At 45.5% G+C, this 17090-nt stretch overlaps 1 protein-coding gene across 7 annotated transcripts in view; it reads left to right on the top strand.

Annotated features, from left to right (window-relative positions):
* The window catches only part of DOP1B (DOP1 leucine zipper like protein B), a 299309-nt gene that overhangs the window by 16698 nt on the left and 265521 nt on the right, over positions 1–17090 (top strand). For 6 of the 7 annotated variants that reach the window (XM_029603491.1, XM_029603487.1, XM_029603486.1 and 3 more), the window contains exon 2: positions 13708–13873. In XM_029603491.1, the coding sequence (XP_029459351.1) occupies positions 13736–13873 (138 nt within the window). In that variant the 5' untranslated portion in view covers positions 13708–13735. Of the gene's footprint in view, positions 1–13707; positions 13874–17090 lie in introns of those variants that run through there. The other variant, XM_029603493.1, reaches the window with a different exon arrangement.

The following is a 17090-nucleotide window of genomic DNA, read 5'->3' as shown; positions in this document are numbered from 1 at the left end:
GTCCCAAAAATGTGAGTTTATTCCATCTCTGACCCAGGAGGTAATTTTCCAGCAATAAAACAAAGCATGATGGAAATATCCGAAGCCATTAAATCATTATCTTCCCTGAAAGCACCGGGCCCAGATGGATTCGATGCCCTTTTTTATAAATCTCTTTCTCAACAAGTTTCGAGCATCCTATGTGCAGTATATGAGGAAATGAGTGAGAGGGGGTTAGTGCCTACAGTGATGAAAAACTACCACGATTTTGGTGCTTCCAAACCTGGTAGGGATCCTTCATTTCCATCCTCCTATTGCCCTATTTCCCTTCTCAATTTAGATATCACAATTTATGCAAAAGTATTGGCAAACCGACTAAAGGAGATAATTCCCCAGATAATCTCAGCGGACCAAGTTAGATTTGTCCAAGGCCGAAGATTTACCATTAATATCCATAAGGTATTAACGGCCTTAGAATTATGTAAATATAGTAAAATTATTGACCCTCTGATTATAAATTGTGATGCTGAAAAGGACTTTGACAGGGTGGCTTGACCCTTTTTATGGCAGATTCTTAAAAAAAAATATGGATTCAATGGCCAGATATATCAACACAGCATACTACTTTTCCCGTTGATAGCAGGGCTGAATTAGCCATGCTGTCATGGGAACTGTCCTTCAGGGCCCAGGAGGCGGAGCTTCAGTAGTAGAATACAGAGCTTTGCTCTGTGCGGCTGCGCATGCCTTCCCGCGCAGCAGAAGATATTGTCCTCAGTCTTTTCTTTCCGCGCGGGATTGCACGCGGGGCTTCGTGTTCTCCTCAGACACAAAAGAAATGACGACTCCAAGGCCCTCCGGGTTAAAAAAATGTACATGTGGAAAGATCATGTCCATCACAGAGTCTCTGTGAGCTCAGCGACAGCGAGCTCAGAAGACTCAGCAGCTAAAGTTAGTGGTGGCTGAGTCTCATGGCCCACCATCGGAGGCCCATTCCTCTCCGGGGCAAGTGAAGGAGTCCGGCCTGAAGATAAGACGGTCAGCGTCCATCGATCCTCAAATCTCCAGGACTGGGTGTTCAGAAGGCCGCAAGCTGGAGGACAAATGGCGCCACGAGGCCTCAAAAAAGAACAAGGAACTGTCCCTGCCTCGATCAACTGCATTGGAGGGGCTCCTCATAGGCAGGAAACGGGGACACTGAGTCGCACAAGCCATGTGACGCAACTAAAAGTCCTCGAAGCTTGCTACAGTCGACAGCGTCGAAGACGATGCCGTCGACATCGCATGCATCGGGAGTGATGCCACACTCATCAAAAGCGTCGACTGGAACATCGGGATCGAAGCACTTCCCCCAGAGGAGTGTCAGGATCGACGCATAAGACTTAAAGTACGACGCACGCAGCGTCTAGAGAGATGCACGCAGCGCTGTCAATGGCACATAGGACATCTGGATCCCATGAAGCGTCACCCACGACGCAAACAGTATCAAGATCGTTGTACAACGCGTCGGGATTGACGCAGGGTACTATACCCTCGACTCATGAGCTTTCACGAGTGTGAAAAATTTCTTCGAGAAGTATTCCTTCTTCCAGAGAACTACCATTGGGCGAAGAAAGAGGACTGACCACGTCACATTCTTCTTCAAGGTCGTCCTGCTCATCTGTCAGAATCTGTTCAGATACATCATCCAGGCATGTCCTGACTGCCGATTTATCACAGGAACCGCAACGGAAAAGGAGAAGAGAAGTCTACTCGTGATTTACACTCTCTCCATTTTCTCAACCAACCAAAAATCGGACACACACCCCTTCTTGGGTGTTAAAGACCAGCTCCAAGCCAAAAATGTCGACCCAGATGAAAGAGAAATTTATGCAGCTTTCGTTAGCACTCTCTCTGACTTTTTTGGAGTCATGAGATTGTCATTTGTCATGCGGATTTCACCACTGGAAGTGAAGCCCCACATTCTTCCTCGTCCTTCTCCCAGGGGGAAGCGCCAACAATACCGGCAAAGGAGCCAATCCCGCCACCAGTGGTACCTGCACACATTGACCAAGAACCTGGGTACGATATGGACCCCTCAAACATCACCACCTTCATCCACTGGATTCCCATCTGATTCTCCGGACGAACCCCCGGAACCATACTCTCCTCCGGAGGATCTATCCTATCAAAATTCCTGGAAAAAGTTGGATCGCTGTTAAATCTTGAGATACAAAAACTGCCAGATCCACGGACAGATACCTTTTTAGATTTACTCAAAATATTTGACATGCCAGCTGAAGCAACATCCTTACCTTCACATAAAGTCTTAGATTCAGTCCTTGAAAAGTCGTGGGAAACACCATTTTCTATTCCAGCTGTATCCAGGAAAACTGATTTAAAATTTAGAATGAAGAATGATCCCTGCTATTCGGTCCAGCAACTTCCACACTCCTCGTTAGTAGTGGAATCGGCAATGCAGAGGGCCAAAAGATCCAAACTACATGCCTCACCAAGTAGAGATCAGAAGCTCCTCAGCGAATTTGCACGGAAATCTTTTCAAGTAGCAATGTTGTCTGCACGCATTCAACAACATCAGTTTTATATTATTCAGTATTTGTTTGAATGCGTACAGCAAATGAAGAAAAATGTACCGGGATCGAAACATCTTAACACTGACTCTAATCACCAACTAAATGATATGGAGGAAGGTATCAGACACCTACTGCGGACAATTTATGAGTCCTTTGAAACTTCGTCTCGCATCTCAGCATCGGCAATAGCGGCGATAAGATTCGCAAGCCTTCACTCAAGCGCCATTCGTGAGGATCTACATTCAAAACTGGAAAACCTACCTTGCAAAGGGGATAATCTCTTTGGGGATAAATTCCAAGAGACTGTAGTTAACTTAAAGGAGCAAGCAGTAGCGGTCCACTCCCTGAGTCAGCCATCCAGATTCTCTTCACAGAGGAAATACTGTAATCCCCTGCGCAAACAGTCCTATCAACATAGGCCGATGCGTCAGTACCTGTTAGGGAGTTAGCCATCTGTTAGGGAGTTGGCAATCTGTTATGGTGGAGTAGTAGGTGGACCTTTGGACCAGGGGAAGATCCCGAGAGGGACCACTGGTCAGGCTCAGAGTTTGGAGACAGACACACACTAGATCTTTTTATTAAACCATATAAGGAACCACCAGAGGTGGCAGTAGTGAGCTGGAATGCCCGGCAGGGCTGTAGTCCCTCAGGTACTGGAACAGCGATCTCTGGATGGCTGAGCTGTTGAGAAACTGAAGATGGTGAGTAGACGGGGTATGCAAAGTTCAGGTAAGGAACCTTGATAGAACACTCTCACAATGGTCTCGTAGAAGCCCAGGAGCTGGAATGAATAGGACCTCGAGGAGCGAGTACCGGTTCCAGACTGTAACCTGAAAAACAAAGGAGAGAGCGAGGCCCTTGAGGAGCGGGTACCCCTGATTAAGTCAGAGGAGGCAGAGTAGCTTAGGTAGTGTAACCCTTGCTAACTCGATCTTTCAGCAAATTCTAAGACCTTATATATCCGAAGCAGATGACATCATCTCAGGGGGACGCCCCTGAGGTTCGCGCCAACGCTGGTACTTCAGTCGGGGCCGCGCTGTGTACGAGCCTCTAGGCCTCCAGAAAACAGGGCAGGTTGCAGTGTCTAGCCGGTCCGGGGACGCCGGAGGACTTCGGCAGAAGGATGCCGCGACAGCCAAACATCCCGAGGGCGAAGAGGGAGTCTCCAAAGAGGTAAGGAGGGCGGAGCGAGGGCGTCGGAAACCAACGGACACAACAGTACCCATCATATCGCCCCCAACCTTATCAACCACAGAGTGCTCAACAACAACAACAAAATCAAGCACTGCAAAGAAGGGGGTCGACCACGGGGATGACGCCCACAGAGTCAACAGACCACGTCTTCCGCTAAGACTCAGTCCTCTTTTTAAAGATACCGCCACCACTACCACATCTGTATCCGCCGGGCAGGATTTCATCTCGCTTATTAGAATGGAAGAACATTACAACAGACCAGTGGGTTCTGGAAGTAGTGGAAAAGGGATACATAAGAACATAAGAAAATACCATACTGGGTCAGACCAAGGGTCCATCAAGCCCAGCATCCTGTTTCCAACAGTGGCCAATCCAGGCCATAAGAACCTGGCAAGTACCCAAAAACTAAGTCTATTCCATGTTACTATTGCTAATGGCAGTGGCTATTCTCTAAGTGAACTTAATAGCAGGTAATGGACTTCTCCTCCAAGAACTTATCCAATCCTTTTTTAAACACTGCTATACCATCTGCACTAACCACATCCTCTGGCAACAAATTCCAGACTTTAATTGTGCATTGAGTAAAAAAGAACTTTCTCCAATTAGTTTTAAATGTGCCCCATGCTAACTTCATGGAGTGCCCCCTAGTCTTTCTACTATCCGAAATAGTAAATAACTGATTCACATCTACCTGTTCTAGACCTTTCATGATTTTAAACACCTCTATCACATCCCCCCCTCGGCCATCTCTTCTCCAAGCTGAAAAGTCCTAACCTCTTTAGTCTTTCCTCATAGGGGAGCTGTTCCATTCCCCTTATCATTTTGGTAGCCCTTCTCTGTACCTTCTCCATCGCAATTATATCTTTTTTGAGATGCGGCGACCAGAATTGTACACAGTATTCAAAGTGCGGTCTCACCATGGAGCGATACAGAGGATTTATAATATTTTCAGTTTTATTCACCATTCCCTTTCTAATAATTCCCAATATTGTTTGCTTTTTTGACTGCCGCAGCACACTGAAACGACAATTTCAATGTGTTATCCACTATGACGCCTAGATCTCTTTCTTTGGGTTGTAGCACCTAATATGGAACCCAACATTGTGTAATTATAGCATGGGTTATTTTTCCCTATATGCATCACCTTGCACATATCCACATTAAATTTCATCTGCCATTTGGATGCCCAATTTTCCAGTCTCACAAGGTCTTCCTGCAATTTATCACAATCTGCTTGTGATTTAACTATTCTGAACAATTTTGTGTCATCTGCAAATTTGATTCTCACTTGTCGTATTTCTTTCCAGATCATTTATAAATATATTGAAAAGTAAGGGTCCCAATACAGATCCCTGAGGCACTCCACTGTCCACTCCCTTCCAGTGAGAAAATTGTCCATTTAATCCTAATCTGTTTCCTGTCTTTTAGCCAGTTTGCAATCCACGAAAGGACATCGCCACCTATCGAATTACTTTTTACTTTTCCTAGAAGTCTCTCATGAGGAACTTTGTCAAACGCCTTCTGAAAATCCAAGTATACTACATCTACCAGTTCACCTTTATCCACATGTTTGTTAACTCCTTCAAAAAAAGTGAAGCAGATTTGTGAGGCAAGACTTGCCTTGGGCAAAGCCATGCTGACTTTGTTCCATTAAACCATGTCTTTCTATATGTTCTGTGATTTTGATGTTTAGAACACTTTTCACTATTTTTCCTGGCACTGAAGTCAGGCTAACCGGTCTGTAGTTTCCCGGATCGCCCCTGGAGCCCTTTTTAAATATTGGGGTTACATTTGCTATCCTCCAGTCTTCAGGTACAATGGATGATTTTAATGATAGGTTACAAATTTTTACTAATAGGTCTGAAATTTCATTTTTTAGCTCCTTCAGAACTCTGGGGTGTATATACCATCCGGTCCAGGTGATTTACTACTCTTCAGTTTGTCAATCAGGTCTACCACATCTTCTAGGTTCACCGTGATTTGATTCAGTCCATCTGAATCATTACCCTTGAAAACCTTCTCCATTAGGGGTACCTCCCCAACATCCTCTTCAGTAAACACCGAAGCAAAGAAATCATTTAACCTTTCTGCGATGGCCTTATCTTCTCTAAGTGCCCCTTTAACCCCTCGATCATCTAACGGTCCAACTGACTCCCTCACAGGCTTTCTGCTTCGGATATATTTAAAAATGTTTTTACTGTGAGTTTTTGCCTCTACAGCCAACTTCTTTTCAAATTCTCTCTTAGCCTGTCTTATCAATGGGTTCAAGGGCGCGCCCTGGGATGGAACAACCCCCACAACCTTCGGCAATGGAAAGGCATCCGGGCGGGGCTCGTCAGCGGGTTTTTTTTTGTTTGTTTTTTTTTTTTGTCATCGGGCCGCTCGTGACCCGTGAGCCTAAGGGCATGTGCTGAGGCGGGAAAAACCCGCCCCTGCCTCCATCCATGGAAATCATCCGGTGCTGGGCCCGGTGTGGGGCTGCCCGAGGTGTCTGGCCAATCGAGAACGACGCACCACGTGGCGCATGCTGGGGCGGAAAAGCCCACCCCGCCTCCGGACCTGGAAAGGGTCCAGCGCTCGGCCCGGGAGACTCACCCGCTTCTTGTCGAAGTCCTTCCCAGGCTAGAGAGGCAGGCCTCTATCATGCTGTACTGGCGGCTGATGCCTGCGGTGCCGGGAAACACCAGCATTCCTCGCCCTGGCCGCATCGGGTAGCTCCGTTCAGGCCACTCGCGTCCCGTAGGCCTAAGGGCATGTGATGGGGCAGAAAGACCCACCTCTGCCTCCGTCCATAGAATACATCCGGCGCTTGGCCCGATGTGAGGCCGCATGAGAAGTCGGGCCGATCGAGACCAACGCACCACATGGCGTGTGCTGGAAAGGATCCGGCGCTCGGCCCTGGAGACTCACCCGCTTCTTGTTGAGCAGTCCTTCCCAGGCTGGAGAGGCAGGCCTTTCTCTTGCCGGACTGGTGGCTGATGCATGCGGCGCCGGGAAACATCAGCGTTCCTCGCCCTGACCGCATCGGATAGCTCCATGTATTTCAGTGGTTCGCTGGGGCAAGAAAAGGGGGGTCCTGGTCTCTGCCGCGGCCCTTTAATGGGCCGATGATGTCATCAGCCGGCGTCACCCATGCTTCCCCTGTGCGCCAGCGCCGGGGGCGTGTCCTAGCCCCACCTTTCATGCTCGCACGCATATGGGGGGGTGATGGACCTTTTCCCGCACCGGTGCGTCCGCGCGCACTTCTCCTTCCTCCTTTGACTGGACGCCGTCCGCGTTGGGGGAGGGGGCGTCGCGTCGGTTATTGGTGGGCTCTGGCCATTCGGTTCAGGCCCACTATTTCTGGTTTCAAATTAAACCTTGATAAAACTGAAGCTTTGGATATAACCAGGAATCTTCAATAGACCTGGACGTCTTTTCCTGTGACATGGGCAGGTGACATCCTTAAGTATTTAGGAATCCTTTTTCATAAGGATCCTGCACAATGGTATGTTAAGAATATCCCCCTCCCCTTATTGATAAAATTAAACAGAAACTATTAGGATGGCATTCTTTCACCTTATCTTTGCACAGAAGGGTAACTACGATAAAAATAATTGCTCCAAAATTGCTATACTTACTACAAATGCTACCAATTATCTTGCGTTCTAAGGAGCAGAAGCGGCTAAAAAGCATTATAGGTTCCTTTTTGTGGCATGGGAAGCGGCCAAGACTAGCATTTTCTCTCCTGATGACACCTAGAATGCATGGGGGTGTTAATTTACCCGATTTTAAATTGTACTCATGGGCTGCTAATCTACGATTCCTTGGTGATTGGCTCCACTCTACTTCAGAGTATACTGGTGCAAAATTAATTCAAGCTGTATGTTTGCCCTTCGTTCCTAAATTTGTATTACATGCCTTTAGAAAGGAGTTGTTGGAGGTCCATCTGCATTCTGGCCTGATCACCAGCTTAAACTTGGGGGCATTTACGAAATTTTTTGAACTTACCATCCCATATTTCCTCTCAATATTCACCTGATAATAGGGGTGTGAATCGTGTGATCGATCGTCTTAACGATCAATTTTGGCTGGGGGAGGGGAGGGAAATATGATCGTGTTTTGTTTTTTTTTTTAATCGTAAATCGGGGGAGGGCGGGAAAACCGGCACACCAAAACAACCCTAAAACCCACCCCGACCCTTTAAAACAAATCCCCCACCCTCCTGAACCCCCCCAAAATGTTTTAAATTACCTGGGGTCCAGTGGGGGGGGGGGGGGCCCGACGCGATCTCCAGCTCTCTGGCCACTGCTGCGTTGAGAAATGGCGCCGGTGGTCCTTTGCCCTTATGTGACAGGGCAAAGGTAGCGCCGGCGCCATTTTGGTTCCTGGCTCCCGACGTCACGCGTGTAGGAGATCGCTCCCGGACCCCCGCTGGACCCCCAGGGACTTTTGGCCAGCTTGGGGGGGCCTCCTGACCCCCACAAGACTTTCCAAAAGTCCAGCGGGGGTCCGGGAGCGACCTCCTGCACGCGGGCCGTATTGCCAATCTTCAAAATGGCGCCGGCGCTACCTTTGCCCTGTCACACGATAAGGGCAAAGGACCACCGGTGCCATTTCTCAACGCAGCAGTGGCCAGAGAGCTGGAGATCGCGTCGGGACCTCCCCACTGGACTCCAGGTAATTTAAAACATTTTGGGGGGGTTCGGGAGGGTGGGGGATTTGTTTTAAAGGGTCGGGGTGGGTTTTAGGGTTTTTTTTGGTGTGCCGGGTTTCCCGTGCCCTATTTAACGATACAATACAAATGCCCCTGACGATAAATCGGGGGCATTTGTATTGTATCGTGCACTCTAACGATTTTGGACGATTTTAAAATTATCTGACGATAATTTTAATCGTTCAAAAACGATTCACATCCCTACCTGACAATTCCTCAACAGGAGTGATTTGGGAATTTCAATCCTTCTCATTTACTTAATTGGGAGTTAAAAGATCTTACAGATCCCATTTCTGGCAAATTATGTATGTTTGCTCCAACCCTTGAGATATTGGGGCTTTCTCCTACCCATTTTTTGTTCTATGCACAGCTCAGGGCTTTATATCAACAACTCACTAAGGATACTAGGGGTGCCATAGAAAATTCTCAGTCCCTTTTTCTCCTTAAGATATTTGAGGCCCATCAAGGCTCCCTTTCTCATCTGTATACTTTTTTTTTTTTTATCAGAATATTTCATCATATACTATTTATGATCACTTACTAGTTAAATGGCAAACCGACATTTCAGAAGAATTAGATGCTCAGATGCTTCGAGAATGCTCTCTTTCTATTTACAAGATCACACAATATTAATTTTCGGGAAATGTAAATCAGAATCTTTTATAGCACTGGAAACTCCCCGGCTAGGGCATATAAGATGGGACTAATTACATCAAGTGTGTGTGCTATATGTGGTGATCCCCCAGGCTTCCTTGATACACTGTCATTGGTCCTGCGTCCCTATACAGTAATTTTGGGAGGAGATTCGTAAGCAGTCAATGATATGGTTTAATACGAACATTCAGTGGTCCTGCTCTTTCTGTCTGCTAAATAATGATGCGGGGGAGGCCTGTTTAAATAATGATGATGTATTCTTTGCTAAGGTTTACTTAATAGCCAAAAAATGTATTTTACTTAATTGGTTGAAATCACAGGCTCCTACCTTTTTGATATGTGGAAATTGTTCATGACTGATTTTTTTTTCAGATGGAATATGGGTCTACATTTCGGAACCTGTCATTTAAGAAGAAAGTCGGGTTTTTTTGGGGTTTTTTTAAAGACTTATGACTTAAGTACTATCTGACATTGCCGCAATCAGTGCAAATGATGCTTCCCTTGGAGAACAAGAAATGAGACTTCCTTTTCTTACCCTTTTTATTTTCTACATAATGTCTTCAATAAGTAAAGATGGACCTGACCATATAATGAAGCCATTGACTCTTAGCATCAGGAGGGGGAGGAGAGTGGGTTACTGCAATAACCAGAAACTTAGTGTTATGCCAACTCAGCTGTATGTGCTTCTTTTTTTTTTTTTTTTCTTTGTAATATTCTTGTCTGAGTGAATGTACAGCATTTTTAATAAAGAAATATGGAAAAAAAACCCAACCCCCAAAGCACAAGTTAAACCTTCAGGACTTTATCTTCAAATCTTCTTTTTTTTAATTATTTTTCCAGAATTCCATATACAACCAAAAGCTGAGACACTGGCAGGTTCTTTCCAGAGATCAGCGAAGAAAAAAATATAAAACATTACACCCTTACAGAAAAGTTCCTCCCATGACACAAGCCCAACTGAAGTCTATAAGAGACATATTTTATTTATTTAGACATTTTGTATACAGTCATTCCATATAAAGATCACATCAGTTTTCAAAATTAACATTCATATTATAAATCGACAAATGGTTACTCTTTTTTTTTAAGGGGGTAGTATTTATAGACAGGGATTAACATAATTCAAATGTGATGTTCAAATACATATTAACTAAAGATCTAAGACCATAAGGCAAGTAGCACGGGAGATTGATACGTTTTCAAGTGATAATGTGTGTGTATATATTCAAATCCCATGACTTGGTAGTTAATTATTTAGAATCGTGCTTTGTGAGATAAGGACTATGTATACAGTTCCCAAACTCGTAGGAAAACTCTTCTTCTGAGAAAAATCAGTCTTTTCCACATGTTTTTCAAGTAAACACATTTGCTGGATCTGGTTTCTCCAGTGTGTCAACGTGGGTGTGTCTTCGGCCAACCAGTATTGCAGAATGCATCGTTTTGCAAGTAGTAGAACTTTCTGTACCCATAACTTAACAAATTGTCCCAAAGAAGGTACGCTCTGCAAGCTGTCAAACATTTTAATGCTAGAGTTCTTTTGTATCGCCACACCCACCAAAACCTGCACATAACGGACCACTTTCCTCTAAAATTCGCTAATTTATGGGCAGCCCCAAAATTGATGTCCAAAGTTCATTGGTGACATTAAGGACAATTCCCTGCAGTAGATATTTTCATAATGTATGCCAGATGTTGAGAGAAGTAATATTGCATTAGAAGTTTTTTATATTGCAGTTCCCATAGGCCAGTATTACAGGTTTATGGAAAGTATGTGTTTAAACAATTGCATATATTGATATTCTGTGAACACAATGTCTCCCTCTCATTCCCAAGCAATCAACAATTTAGTATGAATACGAGGCTTTAATTTCCCCATCAAAGTATGGTAGAGAAAGGAGACGGTGTTCAGACTAGGATCAGAAATAACATAAAGGTCAGATAAAACTCTATTTTCTTGCTGCCAGTTGTCTTTCTCCAGTAAATGTGTATAATGCCTAGCTTGCAAGTATGCATAAAAATGCTTGTGCTCTAAATTTATTTTCAGTTAGCAAATCTTGAAAGGTCAGCATCTGCCCCTCTATCAAAGAACTGAGATCTATATTTTAATCCATTAGTGGACCACATCTTAAAATAGGAGAGTGTAGACCTGGCAAGAACTGCTTATTACCCCTCAAGGGTAAAAATGGTGAAACAGAACTTTTTAATTGTAAAAGAGAGGAAAAATACCTCCAGGTTTTTCCTAAAGTTACAACTAATATATACTAGTTTTAAGAGCTAGAGGAAATGCCTATAGTGGGGCATGTAAAACACAAAGACTTAATGGAGAAACAAGTTCTTTCCACTGACATTGGTATATTACAAGAGGTTTCCAATAACCAATCCCCAACATGTTGTAAATTGCATGTTATAATATATAATCTCATATTCATTAACCCCATACCCCCCTGTCCCAACAATTACCTAACAATTTGGTCAGGACAATTCTGAACTTTCAGGACTTTAATGCACCTATCTGCACTAGGGAATAATTGTTAATCCGTTCAGTATAAGGGTAATATGAAGGTGCGCTAGTCTTAGAACACATTTTTTAATTTATTTTAGTGCATCAATTTTGTGCACATCTAATTGCCTCTGAGGAAGCAAGAGAGCCCAAAAAATAGGGACCACTGCTATTTTGAGGCACCTAGCTAACACTCCTGATTTAATCAGCTGTACCCATTAATCTGGCATCTCTGAGAGCTTTATATTAGTAAGAGAATCGCTAATTATCTCACTTTTGCTCACTGATTTGGCTGTATTACTTATTTTTGTCAGAAATAACATCTCTCTCTCTGACACACACACATTCCCATTCCATGGGAGATAATCTGTGACAATGTCATGGCAATGGCTGCTCCCAGTGTATCAGAGAAACAACTTAAAAGCAAGAGTCCCCCAAACTCTGTCCCCAGGGGCCACGACCCAGTCAGGTTATCAGGACTGCCACAATGAATATGCATACAATCTATTTGTGTGCATTTCCTGCATTGTGTGCAAATAGATCTGTATATTCATTACGGAAATCCTGAGAGCTCGATTGGGTTATGGCTCTGGAGAACCAAGCTTGGGGATCTCTGGCTTACAGAATTAAAGAAAAAATTGCCTGGGCAATTTGACTTATACAGTATGAATAATAAATGATACTTGGTGTGTGCATTTCTGAAAAAATCACCCACAATATCCATGTGCGCACAAATTTGAACTCTGCTTATAAAAAATTCACAAAAGAGAATTTCTGTGCATGTAGCCTTTCAAAACTTAGAGAGGACATTGATCACAACCCCATTAAAAAATCAGCTGACCTATGTAGGAAAAGCCTGATCCAAAAAAAATGACTCTCTTGGTTTTTTAGATGTCTTTGCCCTTGGCTCAGGACTCTTTTTTTTTTTTTGGCCCAGTAGTTAGCCCTGTCTCCTTTTTCTTCAGACTGAGTCAGAACTGGTGCTGGGATTTCTTTATCATGAACCTTCATTTGCAGATACCTGGGGATTTTTCCCCTTATTTTAAGAGCCCCTCCTCTCCCTGCCTATTCTTAGTCTGGTCATCGCAGCCACAATCTTGAGTTTGGGAGCTGTGCACCAGTGCTCCTTCCTCAACTCCCTGTCATGGGATCTAAATTCAACCATCAAGCATGGTCTTCAACAATGACCATGACTCCCTCCCCCCGGGGCTGTGAATTCTACCTCCCATAGCATCCTCAGCCCCAGTTGATCAGGGGTGTGCTAGACCCAACTGTGGAATCTTTCCATCCAGTTTAGGACTTCTTAACCTGTGTGATGGCTTTTTTCTCCTGAGGACAGAGCCTACTCCAAGGGGACTATTGTTTAAGTGAGAGACAGCCCCGGCTTAGGATTTCACAGTGTTCAGCTGATTTAGTCTGTAGTGAGAGCAGGAATTGAGACAGTGGGGTTATAGGAGTTTTGACTACTATTATGATTTTTTTTATAGTGTATTCTTTTTTTTTTTTTTTTTTTTTTTTTTTTACTTATTGAACTTATTTTAAACTTCTTATATTCTGCTTACAATTCAAAGATATGTTTCATTATATGTTAAATCTGTTGCAAGTTGCCTTGGGATTGGGAAAATGGGATATATGTGCGATGGATAGAGCTGTTCAGAATCCAAGTGAATGCTCCCTGAGAGAAGACATAGGATTGGAAATATCTTTAGACACAGTTCTATGATTGCCTGCTGCCTTTTTTTGTGCTTAATACTATTTTTATTTAAACATTTTCCAAGGCATATAACAAATAAATGAAAAGAAAATCCCTCAACAGCATTCATAATGCATGTAGCCCCCAAACGAAAACATACAAAGGGGGGATGTTAGATTACAAAGTAAAGGATCAGCATACACATGGCAGATAAATAATCTGTCAAATATAAAGACTGAGAGCAACCCCATGTGAAGTAACAGTTAAACCTCTGTCAAATATTCAAGATATGGGCCCCAAATACGGAGGTATCTAGCATGTTCGTTCTTAAGGTCATAACTCAACAACTCAATATTGTGCTTAATGTTATTTTTATGAGGCTTAATTGTTGCTTATGTGTGTGCTTTCTTTCTTTCAACAGTTTCCAGCCCTGGCAGTGAGCATGCAAGATGGACCCAGAAGAGCAGGAACTGTTAAATGATTACAAATACCGAAATTATTCTTCAGCCATTGAAAAAGCTTTGAGAAATTTTGAATCTTCAAGTGAATGGGCAGATCTCATATCCTCACTGGGCAAACTCAATAAGGTACCTTCTTTTTTTCCTGCTTCGACAGTTGTATTTTATGCATGAATGTCGTGTTTTCTCTTTCACCCAATGCAGTTTAATTTTCTTTATAATGTACAAAGTTTTATGCCCTGCAGCCTGAGGCAAGTTGCATGTGGTGCTGGGCAACTGATATTAGTTGAATTGTTACCCCACTATCATGGTGGAAAACAGCTGTGTTTTATATCACCGGTGAAATGTATGCATATCACATAAAATATGATGAAGGGGATCACGTTTAAAGAAAAACATGTTAATGATATAAGTTACTGCATGTTGTTATATTATTCCTGCAGAGTGTCCTAAATGGATCCCAACATGCTTTTGAATTAGAATACATACAGCCAGTTCTGGCATGGAATGTCTGCCTGTAAATTGTGATGGAAAGAAGAAATGGAGTTATTGCCCAATTAAATCTTGGTAATTGAGACACAGGAAAGATGAAGTGACTTACCCTGAGTCACATGGAGAGTCTGTGGCAGAACTTGGATTGGGACTGATGCCAGGGCTGGCTTCAGGGGTGTGCAAGCTGTGTAACTGCACAGGGAGCTGCTACTCCAAGGTTCCCACTGCACACAGCACTCTGGGCCCTGACCACAGAGGTACTTGCTTTTCCTGCTGTTTGCATAGGGCTCTGCTGGTGCTAAAGGTGGATCTGACTGAGATACTGGGAAATGATGTGACTTACCTAGGGTCATATAGAGAAATGGCAGAGCTGGCATTAGGACTGAGAGGGAGATTAAGGGGCTAGTTTTCACTCTCCTAACCTTTGGAGATAGGCCCCTAAATTGGCTCTTTCCTAGCATGTAGCCATATGGACTCAGGACCAATGTGTATAGGGTACTCCTGATAGCAGATGGGAGACGGAGTCAGATTTCAAAGCTGACGTCGGCCTACATATACCTGTGCAGGAAGCTTAGCTCTTCAGTATTTCTCTGTCTCCTAAGCAGATAGGGACACTACACACACTAGAATAGTGTTAGAAACTTTAAACCAAAGAAGAAAGACAACTTACCTCTAGAAGACGAGCCCCGCTGTCCTGCGGTGATACCTAACGATCCTTCCCCCAGTCAAGAATTCCTGAGGTGATTTCTGAGATCCCTCAGAGGCAAGCCTTGGTCTGGTAGCCGGCTCCCGGCGTGGACTTAGCCCCCAGGGCGGCTGAGAGGCAGCGGGTGTAGAATCGAGCGTGGCGGTGAAGGTAATTCCCTCTCCCCCCGCAGCCGGAGACCGCCTGGCATGAGATCGGGAAACGCCGAGACCAGGTAAGATAGAACCTCTCTTAAGTCTCTGAGGCTCGAATAGCACAGATCGTCCCTTCCGGTGTCTGTTAAATCCGGTTGAGCAGCCCCGTCTGGTCTAGACCCCCATCCGGTGCGAGGGTCCACACACGTGGAGACCCTCTTGGGGGGGGGGTTGCCATCTTGTCCGCATGGTCGTTGGCGCCATTGCCCCCCTTGACTGCCGTATTGCCCGCACAACCGACTTGTGCACACTGTGGCACGCACAATAGTGCCAGGCGCATAGTGGCCCGCAAAAACGGCCCGAGTGCACAGATAGGTCTGTGCGCACAGCAGCGCGCGCATCTTAGCCAGGCGCACAAATTAGTAGCCTGCGCGCACATCTTGCGCACCCCGCACACTCATTGTCGATGCAACCGGAGCACACAACTAAGCCTCCCGGCGCGCGTACCAACGCGCACAGACAAGTTTTGAGTCATTCCACGCGCACAAAGCCAAGGGACAAGCCCCCTGCCCAGCCTGCCATCTGAGAGCTGCGCAACCTGGAGTGGCCTCCGCCCTATGCCAGCAGTGTGAAGAGGCTCAGGGGGAACTTAAGCAAGGCCCCCCACAGCCATTAGAGGGATCTGGATCCACTAATGATAGTACCCCGGACCTCTGTATCTCTGACTCGGCACCTACACAGGAGGACACCTCGGGGGGGGCCTCCACCGTAACCCCACCTGGATTCAATCTGGACCCAGGGACCTTTTTCCTGGGTGGAATTTTTCAAAGGGCTGCAAACCTTTCTCCAGGCGCAATCTGTACCACCTGCGACACAGTCCCAGTCTCCACCAGAAGCACAAGATCTTCCGAGCACCTCTCGGACCTCTTGAGACGTACCCCATCTAAGCAAGAGCCGCTTTTCAGGGGGATACAGACACCTCGGGGGATGAGACTGACTCCCTTGAGGAAGGGGAAATCCCTCCCCAACCCCCCCCCCCCTCTCCCAGGGATGGAACCATACTGAACCATGCTGCGATTCTTCTCCAAAGATGAGTTACAAGCTCTCGTGTCTCTAACCCTGAAGATGCTGGCCATTCCAGGTACGAGTACCACAGCGGAGCCAAAGACGAATCCCGTTTTGGAGTCCCTCCGCCAGGCCTCATGCTATTTCCCAATGTTGCAAGCCGAACAACAATTGATTGATCTGGAATGGAATGCCCCGGATGCCAGCTTCAAAGGAGGACGGGCCTTAGAAGCCCTATCCCCCCCCCCCTGGAACCCACGGCCAAGGAACTCCTATGGTTCCCAAAAGTGGACGCCATGGTCTGCGCAATCTCAAAGCGCATGACCATCCCAGTCGAAGGAGGAGTGGCACTCAAGGATGCCCAGTACAGATGTCAGGAATCAATCCTTAAACAGTCCTTTTGATGTAGCAGCTATGACCCTGCAGATCGCATCCTGCTGTGCATTAGTGACACGTGCCTGCTTGCTTCTCTCCAGAGACGCAACCACATCCGCTGAAACATTGGAACCGGCGATATCCTTTCTCATGGATGTGACCTCAGACCTAGTGCACACCTCAGCCAGGGGAGTCTCCTCCATAGTGGCAGCCAGAAGACAACTATGGCTCCGAAATTGGTCAGCCGGCGCAACCTCCAAAGTAAACCTCACGAGAATGCTGTTTAAAGGATTCCTCTTGTTCGGAAGCGAATTGGAGAAGTTAGCCAACAAATGGGGCGAATCTCCAGTACCTCATCTACCGGAGGACAGGAACGAAAGAAACCAGCGCTCTTCTTCCCCCCCCCCCCCCCCCACCCCCCGAAGAACCAAGGGCAGAGGAGATCAATGCTTTAGACCATACAAGAATAGATACTACCAAACACCTCGCCCTGCAGGTAGGGCCCAGTCCTTTTGGAACAGACACAAGAGGGGAGCAGGCTCAGGTACAGGCTCCGGCTGCACCCCACAATGAG

Source organism: Rhinatrema bivittatum, chromosome 5 (assembly GCF_901001135.1).
Source record: "Rhinatrema bivittatum chromosome 5, aRhiBiv1.1, whole genome shotgun sequence".
Classification (NCBI taxonomy): domain Eukaryota; kingdom Metazoa; phylum Chordata; class Amphibia; order Gymnophiona; family Rhinatrematidae; genus Rhinatrema; species Rhinatrema bivittatum.
This window is presented reverse-complemented; position numbering and strand designations above follow the sequence as displayed.